Source organism: Macaca nemestrina, chromosome 9 (assembly GCF_043159975.1).
Source record: "Macaca nemestrina isolate mMacNem1 chromosome 9, mMacNem.hap1, whole genome shotgun sequence".
NCBI classification, from domain to species: Eukaryota; Metazoa; Chordata; class Mammalia; order Primates; family Cercopithecidae; genus Macaca; species Macaca nemestrina.
This window is the reverse complement of record NC_092133.1, coordinates 92,609,675-92,631,446: the sequence shown is the minus strand read 5'-3', so window position 1 is coordinate 92,631,446 and position 21,772 is coordinate 92,609,675. Positions and strand designations below refer to the sequence as shown.

Below are 21,772 nucleotides of genomic sequence, written 5' to 3'. Positions count from 1 at the left end.
CTCCCATGTATAATTTTCTCACCTTCTATTTATAAAGAAAAAAGTGTCAGTGTAGTATTTATATATTTTACCCTATAAGGAGCTAATATAACTTTTGATTTAGTATTATTCATAAAATTGGTTAGCAGTTTATTAAGCTTCTGTATTTCCTCTGGCAATGTTTAATATCTCATAAGCTACACATACCTCAAAGCCATCACCAACAACCTTTTCTCACTGAATAGAACAGTGACTGATGTCATGAAGATTCTTTTATCTCCTTTTGCCTTCCATAATTTGTGCCAGGTACTGTATGAGGTGCTTGATTGGAAATAATAATTCTGAATTTCGATTAAGAGAAATATGAGAAATGTGTGGATTTAATAGGAAAGATATAACAAAATTGAAAAGGACTTATGAAATGAAGGAAAAAATCTTAAGGGTAGCCAGAGAGAAGGGTCGGGTTACCTACAAAGGGAAACCCATCAGACTAATAGCGGATCTCTCGGCAGAAACTCTACAAGCCAGAAGAGAGTGGGGGCCAATATTCAACATTCTTAAAGAAAAGAATTTTAAACCCAGAATTGCATATCCAGCCAAACTAAGTTTCATAAGTGAAGGAGAAATAAAATCCTTTACAGATAAACAAATGCTTAGACATTTTGTCACCACCAGGCCTGCCTTACAAGAGACCCTGAAGGAAGCACTAAACATGGAAAGGAACAACCGGTACCAGTCATTGCAAAAACATGCCAAAATGTAAAGACCATCGAGGCTAGGAAGAAACTGCATGAACTAACGAGCAAAATAACCAGTTAATATCATAATGGCAGGATAAAGTTCACATATAACAATATTAACCTTAAATGTAAATGGACTAAATACTCCAATTAAAAGACACAGACTGGCAAACTGGATAAATACATCAGTTTGCTGTATTCAGGAGACCCATCTCACATGCAGAGACATACATAGGCTCAAAATAAAGGGATGGAGGAAGATCTACCAAGCAAATGAAAAAAAAGCAGGGGTTGCAATACTAGTCTCTGATAAAACAGACTTTAAACCATCAAAGATCAAAAGAGACAAAGAAGGCCATTACATAATGGTAAAGGGATCAATTCAACAGGAAGAGCTAACTATCCTAAATATATATGCACCCAATACAGGAGCACCCAGATTCATAAAGCAAGTCCCTAGAGACTTACAAAGAGACATAGACTCCCATACAATAATAATGGGAGACTTCAACACCCCACTGTCAACATTAAACAGATCAATGAGACAGAAAGTTAACAAGGATATCCAGGAATTGAACTCATCTCTGCAGCAAGCAGACCTAATAGACATCTACAGAACTCTCCACCCCAAATCAACAGAATATACATTCTTCTCAGCACCACATCACACTTATTCCAAAATTGACCACATAATTGGAAGTAAAGCACTCCTCAGCAAATATACAAGAACAGAAATTATAACAAACTGTCTCTCAGACCACAGTGCAATCAAACTAGAACTCAGGACAAAGAAACTCAATCAAAACTGCTCAACTACAAGTAAACTGAATAACCTGCTCCTGAATGACTACTGGGTACATAAATGAAGGCAGAAATAAAGATGTTCTTTGAAACCAATGAGAACAATGATACAATATACCAGAATCTCTGGGACACATTTAAAGCAGTGTGTAGAGGGAAATTTATAGCACTAAATGCCCACAAGAGAAAGCTGGAAAGATCTAAAATTGACACTGTAACATCACAATTAAAAGAACTAGAGAAGCAAGAGCAAACACATTCAAAAGCTAGCAGGAGGCAAGAAATAACTAAGATCAGAGCAGAACTGAAGGAGATAGAGATACAAAAAAACCCTCCAAAAAATCAATGAATCCAGGAGTTGGTTTTTTGAAAAGATCAACAAAATTGATAGACCGCTAGCAAGACTAATAAAGAAGAAAAGAGAGAAGAATCAAATAGATGCAATAAAATATGATAAAGGGGATATCACCACTGATCCCACAGAAATACAAACTACCATCAGAGAATACTATAAACACCTCTATGCAAATAAACTAGAAAATCTAGAAGAAATGGATAATTTCCTGGACACTTACAGTCTTCCAAGACTAAACCAGGAAGAAATTGAATCCCTGAATAGACCAATAGCAGGCTCTGAAATTGAGGCAATAATTAATAGCCTACCAACCAAAAAAAGTCCAGGACCAGATGGATTCACAGCTGAATTCTACCAGAGGTACAAGGAGGAGTTGGTACCATTCCTTCTGAAACTATTCCAATCAATAGAAAAAGAGGGAATCCTCCCTAACTCATTTTATGAGGCCAACATCATCCTGATACCAAAGCCTGGCAGAGACACAACAAAAAAAGAGAATTTTAGACCAATAACCCTGATGAACATCGATGTAAAAATCCTCAATAAAATACTGGCAAACCGGATCCAGCAGCACATCAAAAAGCTTATACACCATGATCAAGTGGGCTTCATCCCTGCGATGTAAGACTGGTTCAACATACACAAACCAATAAACATAATCCAGCATATAAACAGAACCAAAGACAAAAACCACATGATTGTTCCATAGATGCAGAAAAGGCCTTTCACAAAATTCAACAGCCCTTCATGCTAAAAACACTCAATAAGTTCGGTATTCATGGAACGTATCTCAAAATAAGCTATTTATGACAAACCCACCGCCAATATCATACTGAATGGGCAAAAACTGGAAAAATTCCCTTTGAAAACTGGCACAAGACAGGGATGCCCTCTCTCACCACTCCTATTCAACATAGTGTTGGAAGTTCTGGCTAGGGCAATCAGGCAAGAGAAAGAAATCAAGGGTATTCAGTTAGGAAAAGAAGAAGTCAAACTGTCCCTGTTTAAAGATGACATGATTGTATATTTAGAAAACTCCATTGTCTCAGCCCAAAATCTCCTTAAACTGATAAGCAACTTCAGCAAAGCCTCAGGATACAAAATTAATGTGCAAAAATCACAAGCATTCTTATATACCAGTAACAGTCAAACAGAGAGCCAAATCATGAATGAACTTCCATTCACAATTGCTTCAAAGAGAATAAAATACCTAGGAATCCAACTTACAAGGGATGTAAAGGACCTCTTCAAGGAGAACTACAAACTACTGCTCAGTGAAATAAAAGAGGACACAAACAAATGGAAGAACATACCATGCTCATGGATAGGAAGAATCAATATCGTGAAAATGGCCATACTGCCCAAGGTTATTTATAGATTCAATGCCATCCCCATCAAGCTACCAATGAGTTTCTTCACAGAATTGGAAAAAACTGCTTTAAAGTTCATATGGAACCAAAAAAGACCCCGCATTGCCAAGACAATCCTAAGTCAAAAGAACAAAGCTGGAGGTATCACGCTACCTGACTTCAAACTCTACTACAAGGCTACAGTAACCAAAACAGCATGGTACTGGTACCAAAACAGAGATATAGACCAATGGAACAGAACAGAGTCCTCAGAAATAATACCACACATCTACAGCCATCTGATCTTTGAGAAACCTGAGAGAAACAAGAAATGGGGAAAGGATTCCCTATTTAATAAATGGTGCTGGGAAAATTGGCTAGCCATAAGTAGAAAGCTGAAACTGGATCCTTTCCTTACTCCTTATATGAAAATTAATTCAAGATGGATTAGAGACTTAAATGTTAGACCTAATACCATAAAAACCCTAGAAGAAAACCTAGGTAATATCATTCAGGACATAGGCATGGGCAAGGACTTCATGTCTAAAACACCAAAAGCAACGACAACAAAAGCCAAAATTGACAAATGGGATCTCATTAAACTAAAGAGCTTCTGCACAGCAAAAGAAACTACCATCAGAGTGAACAGGCAACCTACAGAATGGGAAAATTTTTGCAATCTACTCACCTGACAAAAGGCTAATATCCAGAACCTACAAAGAACTCAAACAAATTTACAAGAAAAAAACAAACAACCCCATCAAAAAGTGGGCAAAGGATATGAACAGACAGTTCTCTAAAGAAGACATTCATACAGCCAACAGACACATGAAAAAATGCTCATCATCACTGGCCATCAGAGAAATGCAAATCAAAACCACAATGAGATACCATCTCATGCCAGTTAGAATGGCAATCATTAAAAAGTCAGGAAACAACAGGTGCTGGAGAGGATGTGGAGAAATAGGAATACTTTTACACTGTTGATGGGATTGTAAACTAGTTCAACCATTATGGAAAACAGTATGGCGATTCCTCAAGGATCTAGAACTAGAAGTACCATATGACCCAGCCATCCCATTACTAGGTATATACCCAAAGGTTTATAAATCATGCTGCTATAAAGACACATGCACACTTATGTTTATTGCGGCACTATTCACAACAGCAAAGACTTGGAATCAACCCAAATGTCCATCAGTGACAGACTGGATTAAGAAAATGTGGCATATATACACCATGGAATACTATGGAGCCATAAAACAGGATGAGTTTGTGTCCTTTGTAGGGACATGGATGCAACTGGAAACCATCATTCTCAGCAAACTATCACAAGAACAGAAAACCAAACACCGCATGTTCTCACTCATAGGTGGGAACTGAACAATGAGATCACTTGCACTTGGGAAGGGGAACATCACCCACCGGGGCCTATCATGGGGAGTGGGGAGGGGGAGGGATTACATTGGGAGTTATACCTGATGTAAATGACAAGTTGATGGGTGCTGACGAGTTGATGGGTGCAGCACACCAACATGGCACAAGTATACATATGTAACAAACCTGCACATTATGCACATGTACCCTAGAACTTAAAGTATAATAATAATAATAATAATAAACTAATGTAACATTGAACAGTTTATACTTGAAAATATGCGTAAAACCACCCAACTCTTTCAACAGCCAATAATAATAATAACAATAGAGGTGGAGCCATGAATATCTGAGACCCTTTCCCTAAGCTTCTGGATGCCCTTGTAGAGAAGCTTCCTCCCCATGTTTTGGATTTGTCCCTTTTCTCTCTGACCATTCACGTCTGACCTGGTATCTCTTTGTCAAAGGAAGTTGCCCTTGGCAGTTCTCTGTGGGGTAGAGGGTTCAAAGGTCAGTAAAAGGCTGGAAGATACTTTATATAGGGAGAGGCCACTTCCGCACACTGTAAGAGAGGCAGCCCCTTCTACCATTTTTTTTTGAGAGGAGGGTAATAAATGGCCTCACTTAAGTTTGTTAAAATAAAGTATTCCCTACAGAGTTCATATTTCTTCAGTACAAAATTAGACAATCTGTTGAGAAACATGTTGATTTTTACGGAATCAAATTTATGTATTATAAAAATATAAACAGGATGTAAAGAAGTAATGTAATCTATTACACATAGGAATTAAATATTTAGAACAAGAACTTTTGGGGGAAAAGATAATAGCATTGCTTTCGTAGTTTTTTAGTTGAAGTCATGGGAAAATGTACATTTTCATACTGTTTACTAATGGTGATGTAATATTCTTCCAGTACAGCCTCCTTCCTTTATCTGGTGTTGAGGTATTTCCTTTACAAGACCTCTCTAGTGATGCGTATTGTCACATCATTAAATTTACCAGGCATGTCTGTAACATTATAGTCACAGATATGTTATGAAATACAGTCTCTCAAAATATGGGAAAACATGTTTGTCTGAAAATGGTGAAGGCTTTAAGTATCATATTATCATGGGTATTAAAGTGTCCATTATATACAGTACACAATTTCAGACCTTGTTGGCATACGGCAAGAGAATACCTCTTATACAAAAGATGTAAAGAAGAACACTCCAGATGGAAACACTTGCAATGGAGCTTGAAATACTCCCACACATTTCATTATTAAGTAGAAAACTATAATTAAATGATTCTTAAAACTGATACTAATTTCTGAAAAGGCATCAAAGTTATAAATATGCAGCTATTTAATACTTTCCTTCTTTCTAATTCTAGAAAGTTATAAATCAAACTAACTTTGAAAACTGGTTCTAACCTATATTCTTTTTTCAAACAAATTTTCTGAAATCTATGTGTTCATATAAAGAAATATAAATCATAATATAGATCACATGATATTCTTACTTATTCTCTTGCCAGTCCAGTTTTCTCATGACATTATGCTAGTACCACTTTCTTCGCTTGTGTATTTAAGGTTCTGTGCTGAAAAGTTGATAACATATAACACACATTAAAATGTAAATTTTCTGAAGGGGGAGAATGGGACGTTAATTTAAGGAAAAATCTTTTATAAAAAACTTTTATAAAAGACAGAGTTTGGCTAAGAATTAGAAAGAATTACATTCACTGCAAAATATGACTTAAATTCTCTAATCTTTGTAGTAGTAAGAGAAAAACTCATAGAACAATATTATTTGTAATTTTTTTCTCAGATTAAACAGCAGTACACATATATAGTCTCTATTATCTAAACCTAAAATAAGTAAGAATTCTAGGTTATTTATAGGATTGTATTTTTCTGTTTAAGCAATTCTCATGTTCAGTATAGTCTCTGAAAATATTAAAGGGCACAATTCTGTAAGTGATACATCATTGTCAGGATAATTTCTCTTCTTAAAATTAAACATTTTAAATAATATTTGACTCATTTAAAATGTAGCAGGAGTGGCAGAAAATACCACTAGAGCAGGAGAAGGTACATTGCAAGATTTATTAGTTCAATTCAGATTTATTAATTGGTTTCTAAAATAAACTATAAATAGGAAATGGCTATTTACAGTTTGCTTAATTGATAAGTACATCAGTTGGCTATTGTTTGTTCAATAGATAGTATGCTAATTACTTTTGTATACACATTTAATGAAAGATATAAACACATGCTTATAATTAAGAGTATATTTATGATTCTCAGCAAACTATCACAAGAACAGAAAACCAAATACCACATGTCCTCACTCATAGATGGGAATTGAACAATGAGATCACTTGGACACAGGAAGGGGAACATCACACACCATGTCCTATTGTGGGGAGAGGGGAGCGGGGAGGGATAGCATTAGGAGATATACCTGATGTAAATGATGAGTTAATGGGTGCAGCACACCAACATAGCACATGTATACATATGTAACAAACCTGCACATTGTGCACTTGTACCCTAGAACTTAAAGTATAATAAAAAAAAGAGTATATTTATGCCTCATTAATTTGTCATTTTCCATATCTTTAGAAAACTCTCAAATAGTCGACATATCTGTTTTTGGCTCTAACTCTCTGCCATCCCTGTGGAACTTTTAGCCTACACACTGCAGTTGTTTTGAGAAAACAAAGGCATCATTCTCTTCTCAGGGTTATGGTTGTGATTTAAGGTCAACAGACCTAAGACTCATCTCGTGATGCATAGCCAAGCAGTTATAGTTCATAAGCAGTCATGTGACTGGTGACATTTTAAATCTTCAGTCTTTGACTTTATCATTGGTTGACCTTCATCTTCAGTAAATGTTCTACATTTCTTGGAATACAATAAAAAATGCCCAAGTCAATTTGGTTGTTGTCAAGTTACTCAGATTTTTCTCACCACTTACTAGTACTCCACCTCTAGCATCCAGCCAACGAGACTACGTAGAATTTCACAGTGATCTTTCCCAGCTCCAGCTCTTGGCATTTGCTCCTGCCTTCTGTCTGACATATGTTTTTGTTGTCCTTCTGGTATCAACCTGCATATCTTCTCCACCAAAAAGTCTACAATATTGACCCAAAACTTGGATGTCCCATCTGTGTGTTCCAGTAGTGCCCTATTTTAAATCTGTCATGGTATTTATTACTCTGTGTGAAAATTACTTGTTTGTTTTTTCAGGTTATATAACAGTGTAACATTGCCAAGAAGTGGATTATCTCATCTTCATCCTGTAATTCCAGTGTTTGTCACATGGTTGTTGAATAAATGAATAAAGAATGAGAAAGCCAGAAGCTCTGATACATAGTCATAATGATAATTATTTCAATGCACAACTATGGGTGAGTAATATTTAAAAACAATTTTGTATAATAGTTACATATACATGTTTTTATTCTCAGTAACACAGAGCAGGTTCTCAACTCTTTTCTGACTTCCACTTAGTTTACCATAAAACTTTTAGGTGAAGAACATAAATATTTTTCTTTCCAGGTGGTGCTGAACTACAATCAATATTTTCTGCAACTGGCTCCTCTAGGATCTACTGATTTAAATCTAAAAGATGAAGTCAGTAAAGCATCAGAAAAAAAGGTACTAACTTTTATTTTAAAATTATATAATATAAAAAATTGTAATATTTTATTACTGGAATGCTTACTTGAACTTTTAATGGTTTTTTATTTAACATAAAACATATAAAAATTTTTCTTAAAAAGGATAATATTTTTATATCATACACGTTTGGTGAAAATTTAAGGCTGGGCGTGGTGGCTCACACCTGTAATCCCAACACTTTGGGAAGCCGAGGCAGGCGGATCACAAGGTCAGGAGATCGAGACCACGGTAAAACCCTATCTCTACTAAAAATACAAAAAATCAGCCGGGCGTGGTGGCAGGTGCCTGTAGTCCCAGCTACTCAGGCGGCTGAGTCGGGAGAACGGCTTGAACCCGGGAGATGGAGCTTGCAGTGAGCCGACATTGCACCGCTGCACTCCAGCCTGGGTGACAGAGTGACACTCCGTCTCAAAAAAAAAAAAAAAAAAAAAAAAAAATTATGTGGCATTTTAAACCATGTTTCTAGGCTTCTTTAACAAACTTTTTAGTGGATCTTACAAATAAAAACCTGTATTGAGTTTTACATACTCAAATGTTTCAATAGACAGCTGTTTAAACAAGTAAAACTACCAACATTTTATTAGTGCTTTGTATCCTGTAATATTTATTACAATTACAATGATAGATTTAGATTTCAACCGACATCATTTAGGTTTTTTTTGTTTTTTTTATTTATTTTATTTTTTTATTATTATACTTTAAGTTCTAGGGTACATGTGCATAACGTGCAGGTTTGTTACATATGTATACTTGTGCCATGTTGCTGTGCTGCACCCATCAACTCGTCAGCACCCATCAACTCGTCATTTACATCAGGTATAACTCCCAATGCAATCACTCCCCCGTCCCCCCTCCCCATGATAGGCCCCAGTGTGTGATGTTCCCCTTCCCGAGTCCAAGTGATCTCATTGTTCAGTTCCCACCTATGAGTGAGAACATGCGGTGTTTGGTTTTCTGTTCTTGTGATAGTTTGCTAAGAATGATGGTTTCCAGCTGCATCCATGTCCCTACAAAGGACACAAACTCATCCTTTTTAATGGCTCCATAGTATTCCATGGTGTATATATGCCACATTTTCTTAATCCAGTCTGTCACTGATGGACATTTGGGTTGATTCCAAGTCTTTGCTATTGTGAATAGTGCTGCAATAAACATGCGTGTGCATGTGTCTTTATAGCAGCATGAATTATAATCCTTTGGGTATATACCCAGTAATGGGATGGCTGGGTCATATGGTACATCTAGTTCTAGATCCTTGAGGAATCGCCCTACTGTTTTCCATAATGGTTGAACTAGTTTACAACCCCACCAATAGTGTAAAAGTGTTCCTATTTCTCCACATCCTCTCCAGCACCTGTTGTTTCCTGACTTTTTAATGATTGCCATTCTAACTGGTGTGAGATGGTATCTCATTGTGGTTTTGATTTGCATTTCTCTGATGGCCAGTGATGATAAGCATTTTTTCATGTGTCCGGATTCAGCAGCACATCAAAAAGCTTATCCACCATGATCAAGTGGGCTTCATCCCTGGGATGCAAGGCTGGTTCAACATTCGCAAATCAATAAACATAATCCAGCATATAAACAGAACCAAAGACAAGAACCACATGATTATCTCAATAGATGCAGAAAAGGCTTTTGACAAAATTCAACAGCCCTTCATGCTAAAAACGCTCAATAAATTCGGTATTGATGGAACGTACCTCAAAATAATAAGAGCTATTTATGACAAACCCACCGCCAATATCATACTGAATGGGCAAAAACTAGAAAAATTCCCTTTGAAAACTGGCACAAGACAGGGATGCCCTCTCTCACCACTCCTATTCAACATAGTGTTGGAAGTTCTGGCTAGGGCAATCAGACAAGAGAAAGAAGTCAATGGTATTCAGTTAGGAAAAGAAGAAGTCAAATTGTCCCTGTTTGAAGATGACATGATTGTATATTTAGAAAACCCCATTGTCTCAGCCCCAAATCTCCTTAAGCTAATAAGCAACTTCAGCAAAGTCTCAGGATACAAAATTAATGTGCAAAAATCACAAGCATTCTTATATACCAGTAACAGACAGACAGAGAGCCAAATCATGAATGAACTTCCATTCACAATTGCTTCAAAGAGAATAAAATACCTAGGAATCCAACTTACAAGGAATGTAAAGGACCTCTTCAAGGAGAACTACAAACCACTGCTCAGTGAAATAAAAGAGGACACAAACAAATGGAAGAACATACCATGCTCATGGATAGGAAGAATCAATATCGTGAAAATGGCCATACTGCCCAAGGTTATTTATAGATTCAATGCCATCCCCATCAAGCTACCAATGAGTTTCTTCACAGAATTGGAAAAAACTGCTTTAAAGTTCATATGGAACCAAAAAAGACCCCACATCTCCAAGACAATCCTAAGTCAAAAGAACAAAGCTGGAGGCATCACGCTACCTGACTTCAAACTCTACTACAAGGCTACAGTAACCAAAACAGCATGGTACTGGTACCAAAACAGAGATATAGACCAATGGAACAGAACCAAGTCCTCAGAAATAATACCATACATCTACAGCCATCTGATCTTTGACAAACCTGAGAGAAACAAGAAATGGGGAAAGGATTCCTTATTTAATAAATGGTGCTGGGAAAATTGGCTAGCCCTAAGTAGAAAGCTGAAACTGGATCCTTTCCTTACTCCTTATATGAAAATTAATTCAAGATGGATTAGAGACTTAAATATTAGACCTAATACCATAAAAACCCTAGAGGAAAACCTAGGTAATACCATTCAGGACATAGGCATGGGCAAAGACTTCATGTCTAAAACACCAAAAGCAACGGCAACAAAAGCCAAAATTGACAAATGGGATCTCATTAAACTAAAGAGCTTCTGCACAGCAAAAGAAACTACCATCAGAGTGAACAGGCAACCTACAGAATGGGAGAAATTTTTGCAATCTACTCATCTGACAAAGGGCTAATATCCAGAACCTACACAGAACTGAAACAAATTTACAAGAAAAAAACAAACAACCCCATCAAAAAGTGGGCAAAGGATATGAACAGACATTTCTCCAAAGAAGACATTCATACAGCCAACAGACACATTTTGTTATATTAGTACGGTGGTCATTGGCAATGGTTGCATGTAATACAATTGACACCATATCATCAAATTTATGTAATTTTAAGTGCTGATTTATATGGATCTTTCCTCATGAAAAAATAAGGTTTTCCTAAGACTTTTCACCTTTTATGTTACTTACTTATTTGTTTTTTGATTAGCTTTTGAAAACAGTCTTAAAATTAAAGTTTCAAGCTTTATTACAAAGAACATTATCTGAACCATTTGAGAGTAAATTGCTGACACTCTACCATGATTTCTGATTTCTTAGTGGGTATTCCTACAAGTCAGGACATTCTATGTGACTACAATATAATCTTCACAGAAATTTAACATTAATATATTCTAAGATTTAATTCTTAGATTTTTTGTTTTATTACTTGCCTATAATATTTCTTGTTGCAAAAGATTCCATTCAGATCCATTGATTATATTTATTTTTTATATCTCTTAGACTTTCAATGAGAGCAGTTTCTCAGTCTTTCCTTGATATTTATGACCTTGAATCTTTAGAAGATAAAGTTTAGTAATGCAGAATGTTCTTCAATTGGGTTTTTGTAATGTTTCCTTGTAATTAGTTTTATATCATACTTTTTGAACATGGCTATCACAGAAATGCTCCTGTGATCTTATTGCATCCTATTATTTGACCACAATTTTGATTTGGCCTGTTACTGGTGATGTTAGATTTTATTATTAATGGTGGTATCTGCTGAATATCTTCTCTGTCATGTTATTTTTTCACTTTTTAACGAATTACTATTTTGTAGAGAGTTCATTTGAGACTATATGAATATCTCTTTCTCATCAAACCTTCAAGTTATTAATTTACTTGTATCAGTATAGATTCATGGTTCATTCTATTTAATAGGTTATAACTTGTTAATATTTTCAAAACTTTTTCTTTGGAGAAATGTTCAACTTTTTCATGTAAAAAAGTCATGACTTTACATCATCGGAGCACTTGTGGCATCAATAGTGGCACTTCACATGTTTTGAGGTTCGTGGCATTGCAAAAAGAATAATAGAAAACAGACAAGAACCATGAGAAATTACCTTTTACTGTACGACACATTTTCCTAGGTAAACGAATTGCTCCTGTGGAGATGATTATCATCACATGGTGTTTTGAGCTGATACTCCCAACACTTGAGCTCACTGCAGTAGTACCAGGTGGTCATAAACTTACTACAGTAGTACAATACATACTAAAGTTAACTTTGTGCAGTTATAATTTAATGCTGCATTTTTATGCTTGTTTACATTTCTCTTAGCTGAAGCTGGCATCATGTTCTTTATATGCATACATTTTGATAAATTTTCACTTTTTATAATTGATTTTGTACATTTCATGGTAGCAATGATAAAATAGACTAGTAATTATATAAATATTTTTGTTTGCTATTTCTGTTATTTGCTTCATCTGCAGGTTTTTACAAATTGCCATTAATTTCCAAATTGTTTTATATTTCTTGAAAAATATCTGCTAACAAGAGCACCCATGCAGTTCACACCATGTCATTCAAGGGTCAATTGCATCTGTAACTCCCATCTCTGATAGTAACCTGGCTCCCTTCATGCTTAGTATATAGTAAGTCCTTACTTAATGTGGTCAATAGGTCTTGGAATTGAGCTTGAGTGAAATACGTATAATAAAACCACTTTTACCATAGGCTAACTGATATAAATAAGAGTGACATTCCTATGATATATTTCTGGGCCCAGACACATCACCGAACTTCTAAATAAGGACCCAAAACACTTCTAACAAACATTAAACATTGAAATCAATGTGAACTTTACATAGCTTTACATAGCTCACATTGATTTCAATGTTTAATGTTTGTTAGAAAACTTTTTCTAAAGATTAATAAAAATAAGTAAGATATTTTTTACTCAAATTTCTGGTGAACCCCTGAGTGATGGTAGTTGTAGTGGTGGTGGGTTGCATCAAGCAATCAATGTCAGCAGATTTCAGATTGTAAGGAGCACCACTTACCATTATGCAGTTCAGAAACAGGAACAAGTATGTCAGCCTCACAGAGTGCTTTTGTATGGCATCATTGTCAACAAGAGCACTTTTGTGATTATCATAGTTCTCACAGATTTTTATTTTACAGTAATTTGCATTCATTCACTTGATCCTTTTCCAACCTGCTTATTCCAGTTGGGGTTTGCAGATGGCAGGAGCTTCTCCTGGCAGTTTTGGGTGCCATGAGGGAACCCTATTATTATAGAGTTTCTTTGTCAATGCTGCTCAGTGATTTAATCTAAATTATAAGTGTTTGAAAAGGATTAATTGTCCTACATCAAACTTGTAAGCAATGTCATGTACATAATGACATTGCACAGTCACTCACACACACATCCACTGTTGGTTAGACTGGCATCATGTAGACACATCAGTTAATCTCATCTACTGAGCTTTGGGATGTAGGACAAAAACAGAGTCCCTGAAGAAACCCCACACAGACATAATGAGAACATTTAAACGCCTCACGGACGGGGACCTCAGATGAGATTTGTTTTTCATCAATGTTATAATGAAGTGCCATTATTCAAGGACCTGCTGTACTCACTTATTTGTTCAGTACCCTTCTGTGTGACCAGTCTCTTGTGTCTCTGCCCTTAGGCGAGTCCTCACTCCCTCTGGGACTTCAACATCCTTCATCAGGTTGCCTCTGCTGCTTTCCCTCTGTCTTCATCCCTGTCTTTCTCAGATGTTTTGTGCCAAGCTGTCCTTTTAGGCAGAAAGTTTTTCTGCTCAGGTGCTGAAAACCAATGCTAGACTGTCCTTCTCCATCCCTGCATGGATTCCTCCTGACTCTATTTAGTTTTTGACATTTTATTATATTTCACCCACCATTCAGGGGTGCTCTCAATTGATTCTTTTCTTTTTTTTTCATTATACTTTAAGTTCTAGGGTACACGTGCACATGTTACATATGTATACATGTGCCATGTTGGTGTGCTAATGTTAATTCGTCATTTACATTAGGTGTATCTCCTAATACTATCCCTCCTCCCTTCCCCAACCCCACGACAGGCTCCAGTGTGTGATGTTCCCCTTCCTGTGTCCAAGTGTTCTCATTATTCAATTCCCACCTATGAGTGAGAACATGCAGTGTTTGGTTTTTCTCCTTGCAATAGTTTGCTGAGAATGATGGTTTCCAGCTCCATCCATGTCCCTACAAAGGACATGAACTCATCTTTTTAATGGCTGCATAGTATTCCATGGTGGGTGTATATGTGCCACATTTTCTTATTCCACTCTATCATTGATGGACATTTGGGTTGTTTCCAAGTCTTTGCTATTGTGAATAGTGCTGCAATAAACATATGTGTACATGTGTCTTTATTGCAGCATGATTTATAATCCTTTGGGTATATACCCAGTAATGGGATGGCTCTTACTTAAGGTCAGAGTTGATGGTCAAAAAATGTGTACATGTTGCTTATTTACCAATGTGATGAGTCCTGGGGTCTGTAGGTAGAGCTTATATGATAAAAGAGCATAGTTTAGTAAGTTCAAGAGAATCTTCTCCAAGGAAGTGATATTGAAGTTATTGAAAGATAAGTAGGGGATGGCTATACAGGTCAGGGAGGTGTGAGGAAGGATTCAGAGAAGGAGCATTCATGGCCAGGATCAAGCAGAGGCATAGGATTTGAGTTGCTGTGGCTATGCGAAGTGTTTTAGTGGGGATGGGGATGGGGATGCCTGAACTTGACTCTTCTTTGCCAGACTGTGATGAGGGGTTCAGGACACTGGGCACCCTGATCCTGGCCAGTAAATATGGTAACCTTCTACTGTGATCTGAATGTTTGTGCCCCCATACCCCTATATTTTATATGCTGAAACCCAAAATCATAAAGTGATAATGTTAAGAGATGGGGCCTCTGGGAGGTGATTAGGTTTTGAGGGCAAACCCCTCACAAATGGTGGGATTAGTGATTAGTGTCCTTATAGAAGGAACTCCAGAGAGCTCATTGCCCCCTGAGCCATGTGAGATATAGTAAGAAGACACCATCTATGAGGAACAGGCCCTTGCCAAACACCAAATCTGCCAGTTCCTTCATCTTAGACTTCTAAGCCTCCAGAGCTATAGGAAATTAATTCACATTGTTTATAACCCATGCAGTTTATAGTATTTTTTTCATAATAGATCAAAAGACTAAGACACTTTCCTCTCACTTTCCCTATCCTTCTGGAGCTACCAATCAAAACACACTTATACACATTTCTAGCATCCCTTATAAGGTGGGCAGCCACCACCCAGACAAGATAACTACAGCATAGAGAGGAGGTGGGGGCTAGAAAAGAGGGCAGAGAAGTGAGGGAGGACTTTATCACTAACACCTGGGTGGAGGGACTTCTTCTCAATGAAGAGTTGGAGTTAGGAGAGTCATGTGATAAGATTTGCTTCTGAAGAAGATAGGACTGCTTTGTAGAGAAAAACACAATCTGGCAAGAGTGGGGGTTGCTATTGGGTTGGGGGGAGGGAAAGGTGGCAGGAATAAGGATTGCAAGCTCCAGAGGACCAGGATATGACAACTGATTGGAGTACTTGTTTATGTGTGCTGATTTGCTGTCCTAAGTACAGTGAATTCTTACTATACCCTTAATTGTCATTTAGAAGAATTTATTCTCCTCACTCCCAAAAAAGCATAGAAACATGGCACCAATTTGAGACAAACTGGGGTTCTGTCAAAGTGAAGAGACCCTTATCTAACAGAGGGACACCTTCAGGCTTATTTCCTTTCCCCAAGTGCTGCCTGAAGCTGTCCCTTAGATGCCTGCCCACACCCTGAGCCCCACATGAGTTTTGTTTGACCACATACTAAAGTTGCCAAAGTGGCTTCATTTCTTCCTTTGATACTGTGTGGATCATGTCACAAAGACAGGAAATCTTACCAATTTTCTCCACCATCCATACAGAGAGCCTCAAGTATAAATCAGCAATGTTCACCATGGGCAAAGCAGCATGATTATTTGGAAAAAATATTTTGAGAACATATGGGTGCATTGTTCATTTGCTAGAATGCTTCCAAGAATTTCCCTTTGCTTATTTTCATGTGATTTTAGAGAGAGTTTTGAAAGTGCTCCTTTGCTGATGGAGTTTGTGATAGTTCATTTTAAGTTTCAGAATAAATTTTTCCACTCAAGCAATTCAGTGAATCAAATTTCTTTCAACCATCACAGCCGTATGCATACTCCCATGGTTGCTCCTAGCCTTTGATCTAAAAACTGATTCGAGGTTAATTAAAACTAGCATGTCACCTTTACAGGAACCCAAGTGCATTAAGAGCTCTGGTGTCGGGCCATACTGGAGTTTTCCCACCATGTGTCCAGTCAAGCATAGTTGAGCAACCCTCCTTGAAGTGTAATGTGGTTATTGACAGGAGAATGAAAAACCCGTTTTGATTTTAAAAAGGAAGTTTTCAGATAGTTCTTGTTGAAATTTTCAAGGGAGGTGATGGAAAAGAGAATATACTTACCGTAAAAAAAAGACTCCTGAAAACATTTGTTCTTGATTCCCCAGAGTCCACACCGTGGAAACCGATTCTTCATCTTTTAAGACTACCATATAGATACTTATAAATGGGCATGAATTAAGCAACTGGGCCTTTCAACAATTTTGGAGGAGGCCATTTCACACTTTTAAAATAAATGTGCTCCCATAAGATCAGGTATGTTTTAATACTAAAATAACAGTGCACATGTATAAAATAAAACTTAGTGGCACCGCTCTCTGCTCATGGAATTGTTGGGTCATAATAGCTTAAACTATTTCTTACCTACACCTTATTACTGTCCACCACAATTCTTTCCTAGAAATTTTCTATTAGGTGTCAGTTTTTCAAATGAGTACTTCTTAGTCTAATTATTTTTGTTTCCTCTGAAGTTATCTTTTTTTAGTCTTTGGAGTCCATTATTCTATCCCAGTTCATGAATATAAACTCGTTTATAAAATTTACAGTTTTTTTTTTTTTTTTTACTAACTCTGTGACCTTGGACATATTTGACTTCACTTTTCTGCACCTCATTTGGAATATTCACTTAGTTACACTGTTTCAAATAGTTGTTAACGTATTAAAGGCGCTAATATATATAAGGTTCTTAAAACTGTGCCTGTCATATATAAGTGCTTATATGAGAATTTTTTCAGTTCTCCTTGAAGAGGTCCTTTACATCCCTTGTAAGTTGGATTCCTAAGTATTTTATTCTCTTTGAAGCAATTGTGAATGGAAGTTCATTCATGATTTGGCTCTCTGTTTGTCTGTTACTGGTGTATAAGAATGCTTGTGACTTTTGCACATTAATTTTGTATCCTGAGACTTTGCTGAAGTTGCTTATCAGCTTAAGGAGCTAAGACAATGGGCTGAGACAATGGGGTTTTCTAAATATACAATCATGTCATCTTCAAACAGGGACAATTTGACTTCTTCTTTTCCTAACTGAGTACCCTTGATTTCTTTCTCTTGCCTGATTGCCCTAGCCAGAACTTCTAACACTATGTTGAATAGGAGTGGTGAGAGAGGGCATCCCTGTCTTGTGCCAGGTTTCAAAGGGAATTTTTCTAGTTTTTGCCCATTCAGTATGATATTGGCTGTGGGTTTGTCATAAATAACTCATGATTTTGAGATACGTTCCATCAATACCGAATTTACTGAGAGTTTTTAGCATGAAGGGCTGTTGAATTTTGTCAAAGGCCTTTTCTGCATCTGTTGAGATAATCGTGTGGTTGCTCAGTGAAATAAAAGAGGACATAAACAAATGGAAGAACATTCCATGCTCATGGATAGGAAGAATCAATATTGTGAAAATGGCCATACTGCCCAAGGTTATTTATAGATTCAATGCCATCCCCATCAAGCTACCAATGAGTTTCTTCACAGAATTGGAAAAAACTGCTTTAAAGTTCATATGGAACCAAAAAAGACCCCACATCTCCAAGACAATCCTAAGTCAAAAGAACAAAGCTGGAGGCATCATGCTACCTGACTTCAAACTATACTACAAGGCTACAGTAACCAAAACAGCATGGTACTGGTACCAAAACAGAGATATAGACCAATGGAACAGAACAGAGTCCTCAGAAATAATACCACACATCTACAGCCATCTGATCTTTGATAAACCTGAGAAAAACAAGAAATGGAGAAAGGATTCCCTATTTAATAAATGGTGCTGGGAAAATTGGCTAGCCATAAGTAGAAAGCTGAAACTGGATCCTTTCCTTACTCCTTATATGAAAATTAATTCAAGATGGATTAGAGACTTAAATGTTAGACCTAATACCATAAAAACCCTAGAAGAAAACCTAGGTAATATCATTCAGGACATAGGCATGGGCAAAGACTTCATGTCTAAAACACCAAAAGCAACGACAACAAAATTGACAAATGGGATCTCATTAAACTAAAGAGCTTCTGCACAGCAAAAGAAACTACCATCAGAGTAAACAGGCAACCTAAAGAATGGGAGAAAATTTTTGCAATCTACTCATCAGACAAAGGGCTAATAACAGAACCTACAAAGAACTCAAACAAATTTACAAGAAAAAAACAAACAACCCCATCAAAAAGTGGGCAAAGGATATGAACAGACAGTTCTCAAAAGAAGACATTCATACAGCCAACAGACACATGAAAAAATGCTCATCATCACTGGCCATCAGAGAAATGCAAATCAAAACCACAATGAGATACCATCTCATGCCAGTTAGAATGGCAATCATTAAAAAGTCAGGAAACAACAGGTGCTGGAGAGGATGTGGAGAAATAGGAACACTTTCACACTGTTGGTGGGATTGTAAACTAGTTCAACCATTATGGAAAACAGTATGGTGATTCCTCAAGGATCTAGAACTAGAAGTACCATATGATCCAGCCATCCGTTTACTAGGTATATAACCAAAGGATTATAAATCATGCTGCTATAAAGACACATGCACATGTATGTTTATTGCGGCACTATTCACAACAGCAAAGACTTGGAATCAACCCAAATGTCCATCAGTGACAGACTGGATTAAGAAAATGTGGCACATATACACCATGGAATACTATGCAGCCATAAAAAAGGATGAGTTTGTGTCCTTTGTAGGGACATGGATGCAGCTGGAAACCATCATTCTCAGCAAACTATCGCAAGAACAGAAAACCAAACACCGCATGTTCTCACTCATAGGTGGGAACTGAACAATGAGATCACTTGGACTCGGGAAGGGGAACATCACACACTGGGGCCTATCACGGGGAGGCGGGAGGGGGGAGGGATTGCATTAGGAGTTATACCTGATGTAAATGACAAGTTGATGGGTGCTGACGAGTTGATGGGTGCAGCACACCAACATGGCATAAGTATACATATGTAACAAACCTGCACGTTATGCACATGTACCCTAGAACTTAAAGTATAATCAAAAAAAAAGAATTTTTTCAGTATAGAATATCTTATAATATCTAACAATTTTATTATGTGTACATCCATAATATATGAAACACATTGTCCTCTTAGAAAAATGCCTTTTATGTTTAATTTATTTTAGTCCAAGAATCAACCAGCATTGGAAATACTGGTATTAGAAGGAAACTCAAAAACTTGTAAAACCATAACTGCAAAATTTGATTTTCAGCTTAGTTTCTCACAACATCTAAATTTTTCTCCAATCAAAGTTTTCTGTAGGCTCCCTTAGGGCAAATGCAAGCAGAAAGTGAAGGCACACATTTCTACCTTCAAAATAATTTCAACTTGTATCACTTCTTACCATCTCCATCATAGCCACTCTGGCCCTTCATTGTCTGATAGAACTTTCTGTGAGGATAAAAGTGTGCTATGTCTGTGCTGTACAGTACAATAGCCACTAGCCACATGTGGCTATTGCATATTTAAAGTAACTGAGGAACCAAATTTTTAATAATAACTTTATTGAGATACAACATATGCCATACAATTTACCTATTTAAAGTGTACAATTCTATGGGTTTTTAAACAGTCATAGAATTCTACAACCATTACCACAATCCATTATAGAATATTTTTATCACCCCTAAAAGAAATCCTTTATTCATTAGCAGTCATTCTCCATTTCCCCCCCGGCAGCTCTAGTCCCTGGAAACCACTGCCCTTCTTTCTGTCTCTACAGATGTGACATTTCTGGACATTTCATAGAGATGGAATTATACAATATGCGTCCTTTGGTATCTGGCTTCTTCAATTTTTTTTTTTTTTTTTTTTTTTTTTTGAGGAGTCTCACTCTGTCCCCTAGGCTGGAGTGCAGTAGCGCCATCTTGGCTGACTGCAAACTCTGCCTCCTGGGTTCACGTCATTCTCCTGCCTCAGCCTCCCAAGTAGCTGGGACCACAGATGCCCGCCACCATGCCTGGCTAATTTTCTTGTATTTTTAGTAGAGACGGGGTTTCACCGTGTTAGCCAGGATGATCTCAATCTCCTGATCTCGTGATCTGCCCGCCTGGGCCTCCAAAAGTGCTAGGATTACAGGCGTGAGCCACTGCACCCGGCCTATTATAAAGGTTTTCCAGGTGCATTCATATTGTAGCCTGTATTGGCACTTCATTAATATTTATTGTCTAATAAATTTGTATTATATTGGTACAGCACATTTTGCTTACCAGTTCACATTGGGTTAAAAATATTTGGGTTCTGAACAGGCTACTGTGAATAATGAAAAATGCTGTGTATTATTTTAGGCTGTTATGAATAATTATGTTAATGCTGCTATAACATTTAGGAACAAGCTTTTGTATGTTTCATTCATAAATTTCATTTCTCTTGGGTATGTACCTAGGAATGAAATTGCTAGGTCATAAGCTACCTATGCATAATCTTTTCAGCAACCATCTCACAGTTTTCCAAAGTGTGTACTATTTTACTTTCCCACTGGCAGTGTATGAAAGATCTAATTTCTCTACATCCTCACCAACACTGATTATTGTTTGTGCTCTTTTATTATAGGTACACTATTGGGTGTTAAGTGATGTCTCCTTGTGGTTTTGATTTTGTATTTTCTTGATGGCTAGGGATGTTAGGCTTTCTTATGCACTTATTGGACACTGTTATATCTTCTTTACAAAAATGCCTATTTAAATGTTTTGCCTATTGTTATTTTTTTTCTTTTTATTGTTGAGTTGTAAAAGTTCTATGTATATTTTAGTTACAGATTTCTAATCAAATATATAATTTACAAACATTTTCTACACTTTTCTGGTTGTCCTTTTATTTTCTTTCTTTCTTTTCTTTTCTTTTTTTTTCCTTTTTTTTTTTTTTTTTTTTTGAGGTGGAGTCTTGCTCTGTCGCCCAGGGTGGAGTTCAGTGGCACCATCTCCACTCACTGCGAGTTCTGCCTCCCGGGTTCATGCC

The 21,772-nt window shown here is 36.9% G+C and overlaps 1 protein-coding gene across 12 annotated transcripts in view; it reads left to right on the top strand.

Moving 5' to 3' along the window:
* The window catches only part of LOC105472068 (ankyrin repeat domain-containing protein 30B-like), a 539,363-nt gene that overhangs the window by 139,521 nt on the left and 378,070 nt on the right, over positions 1-21,772 (top strand). For all 12 annotated transcript variants that reach the window (XM_071070098.1, XM_071070097.1, XM_071070095.1 and 9 more), the window contains 2 exons: positions 7,839-7,999; positions 8,151-8,249. Coding sequence is in view for 1 of the 12 variants with exons in the window: in XM_071070099.1 (XP_070926200.1) it covers positions 7,839-7,847 (9 nt within the window). In the remaining 11 variants the exon portion in view is untranslated. The remainder of the gene's footprint in view (positions 1-7,838; positions 8,000-8,150; positions 8,250-21,772) is intronic.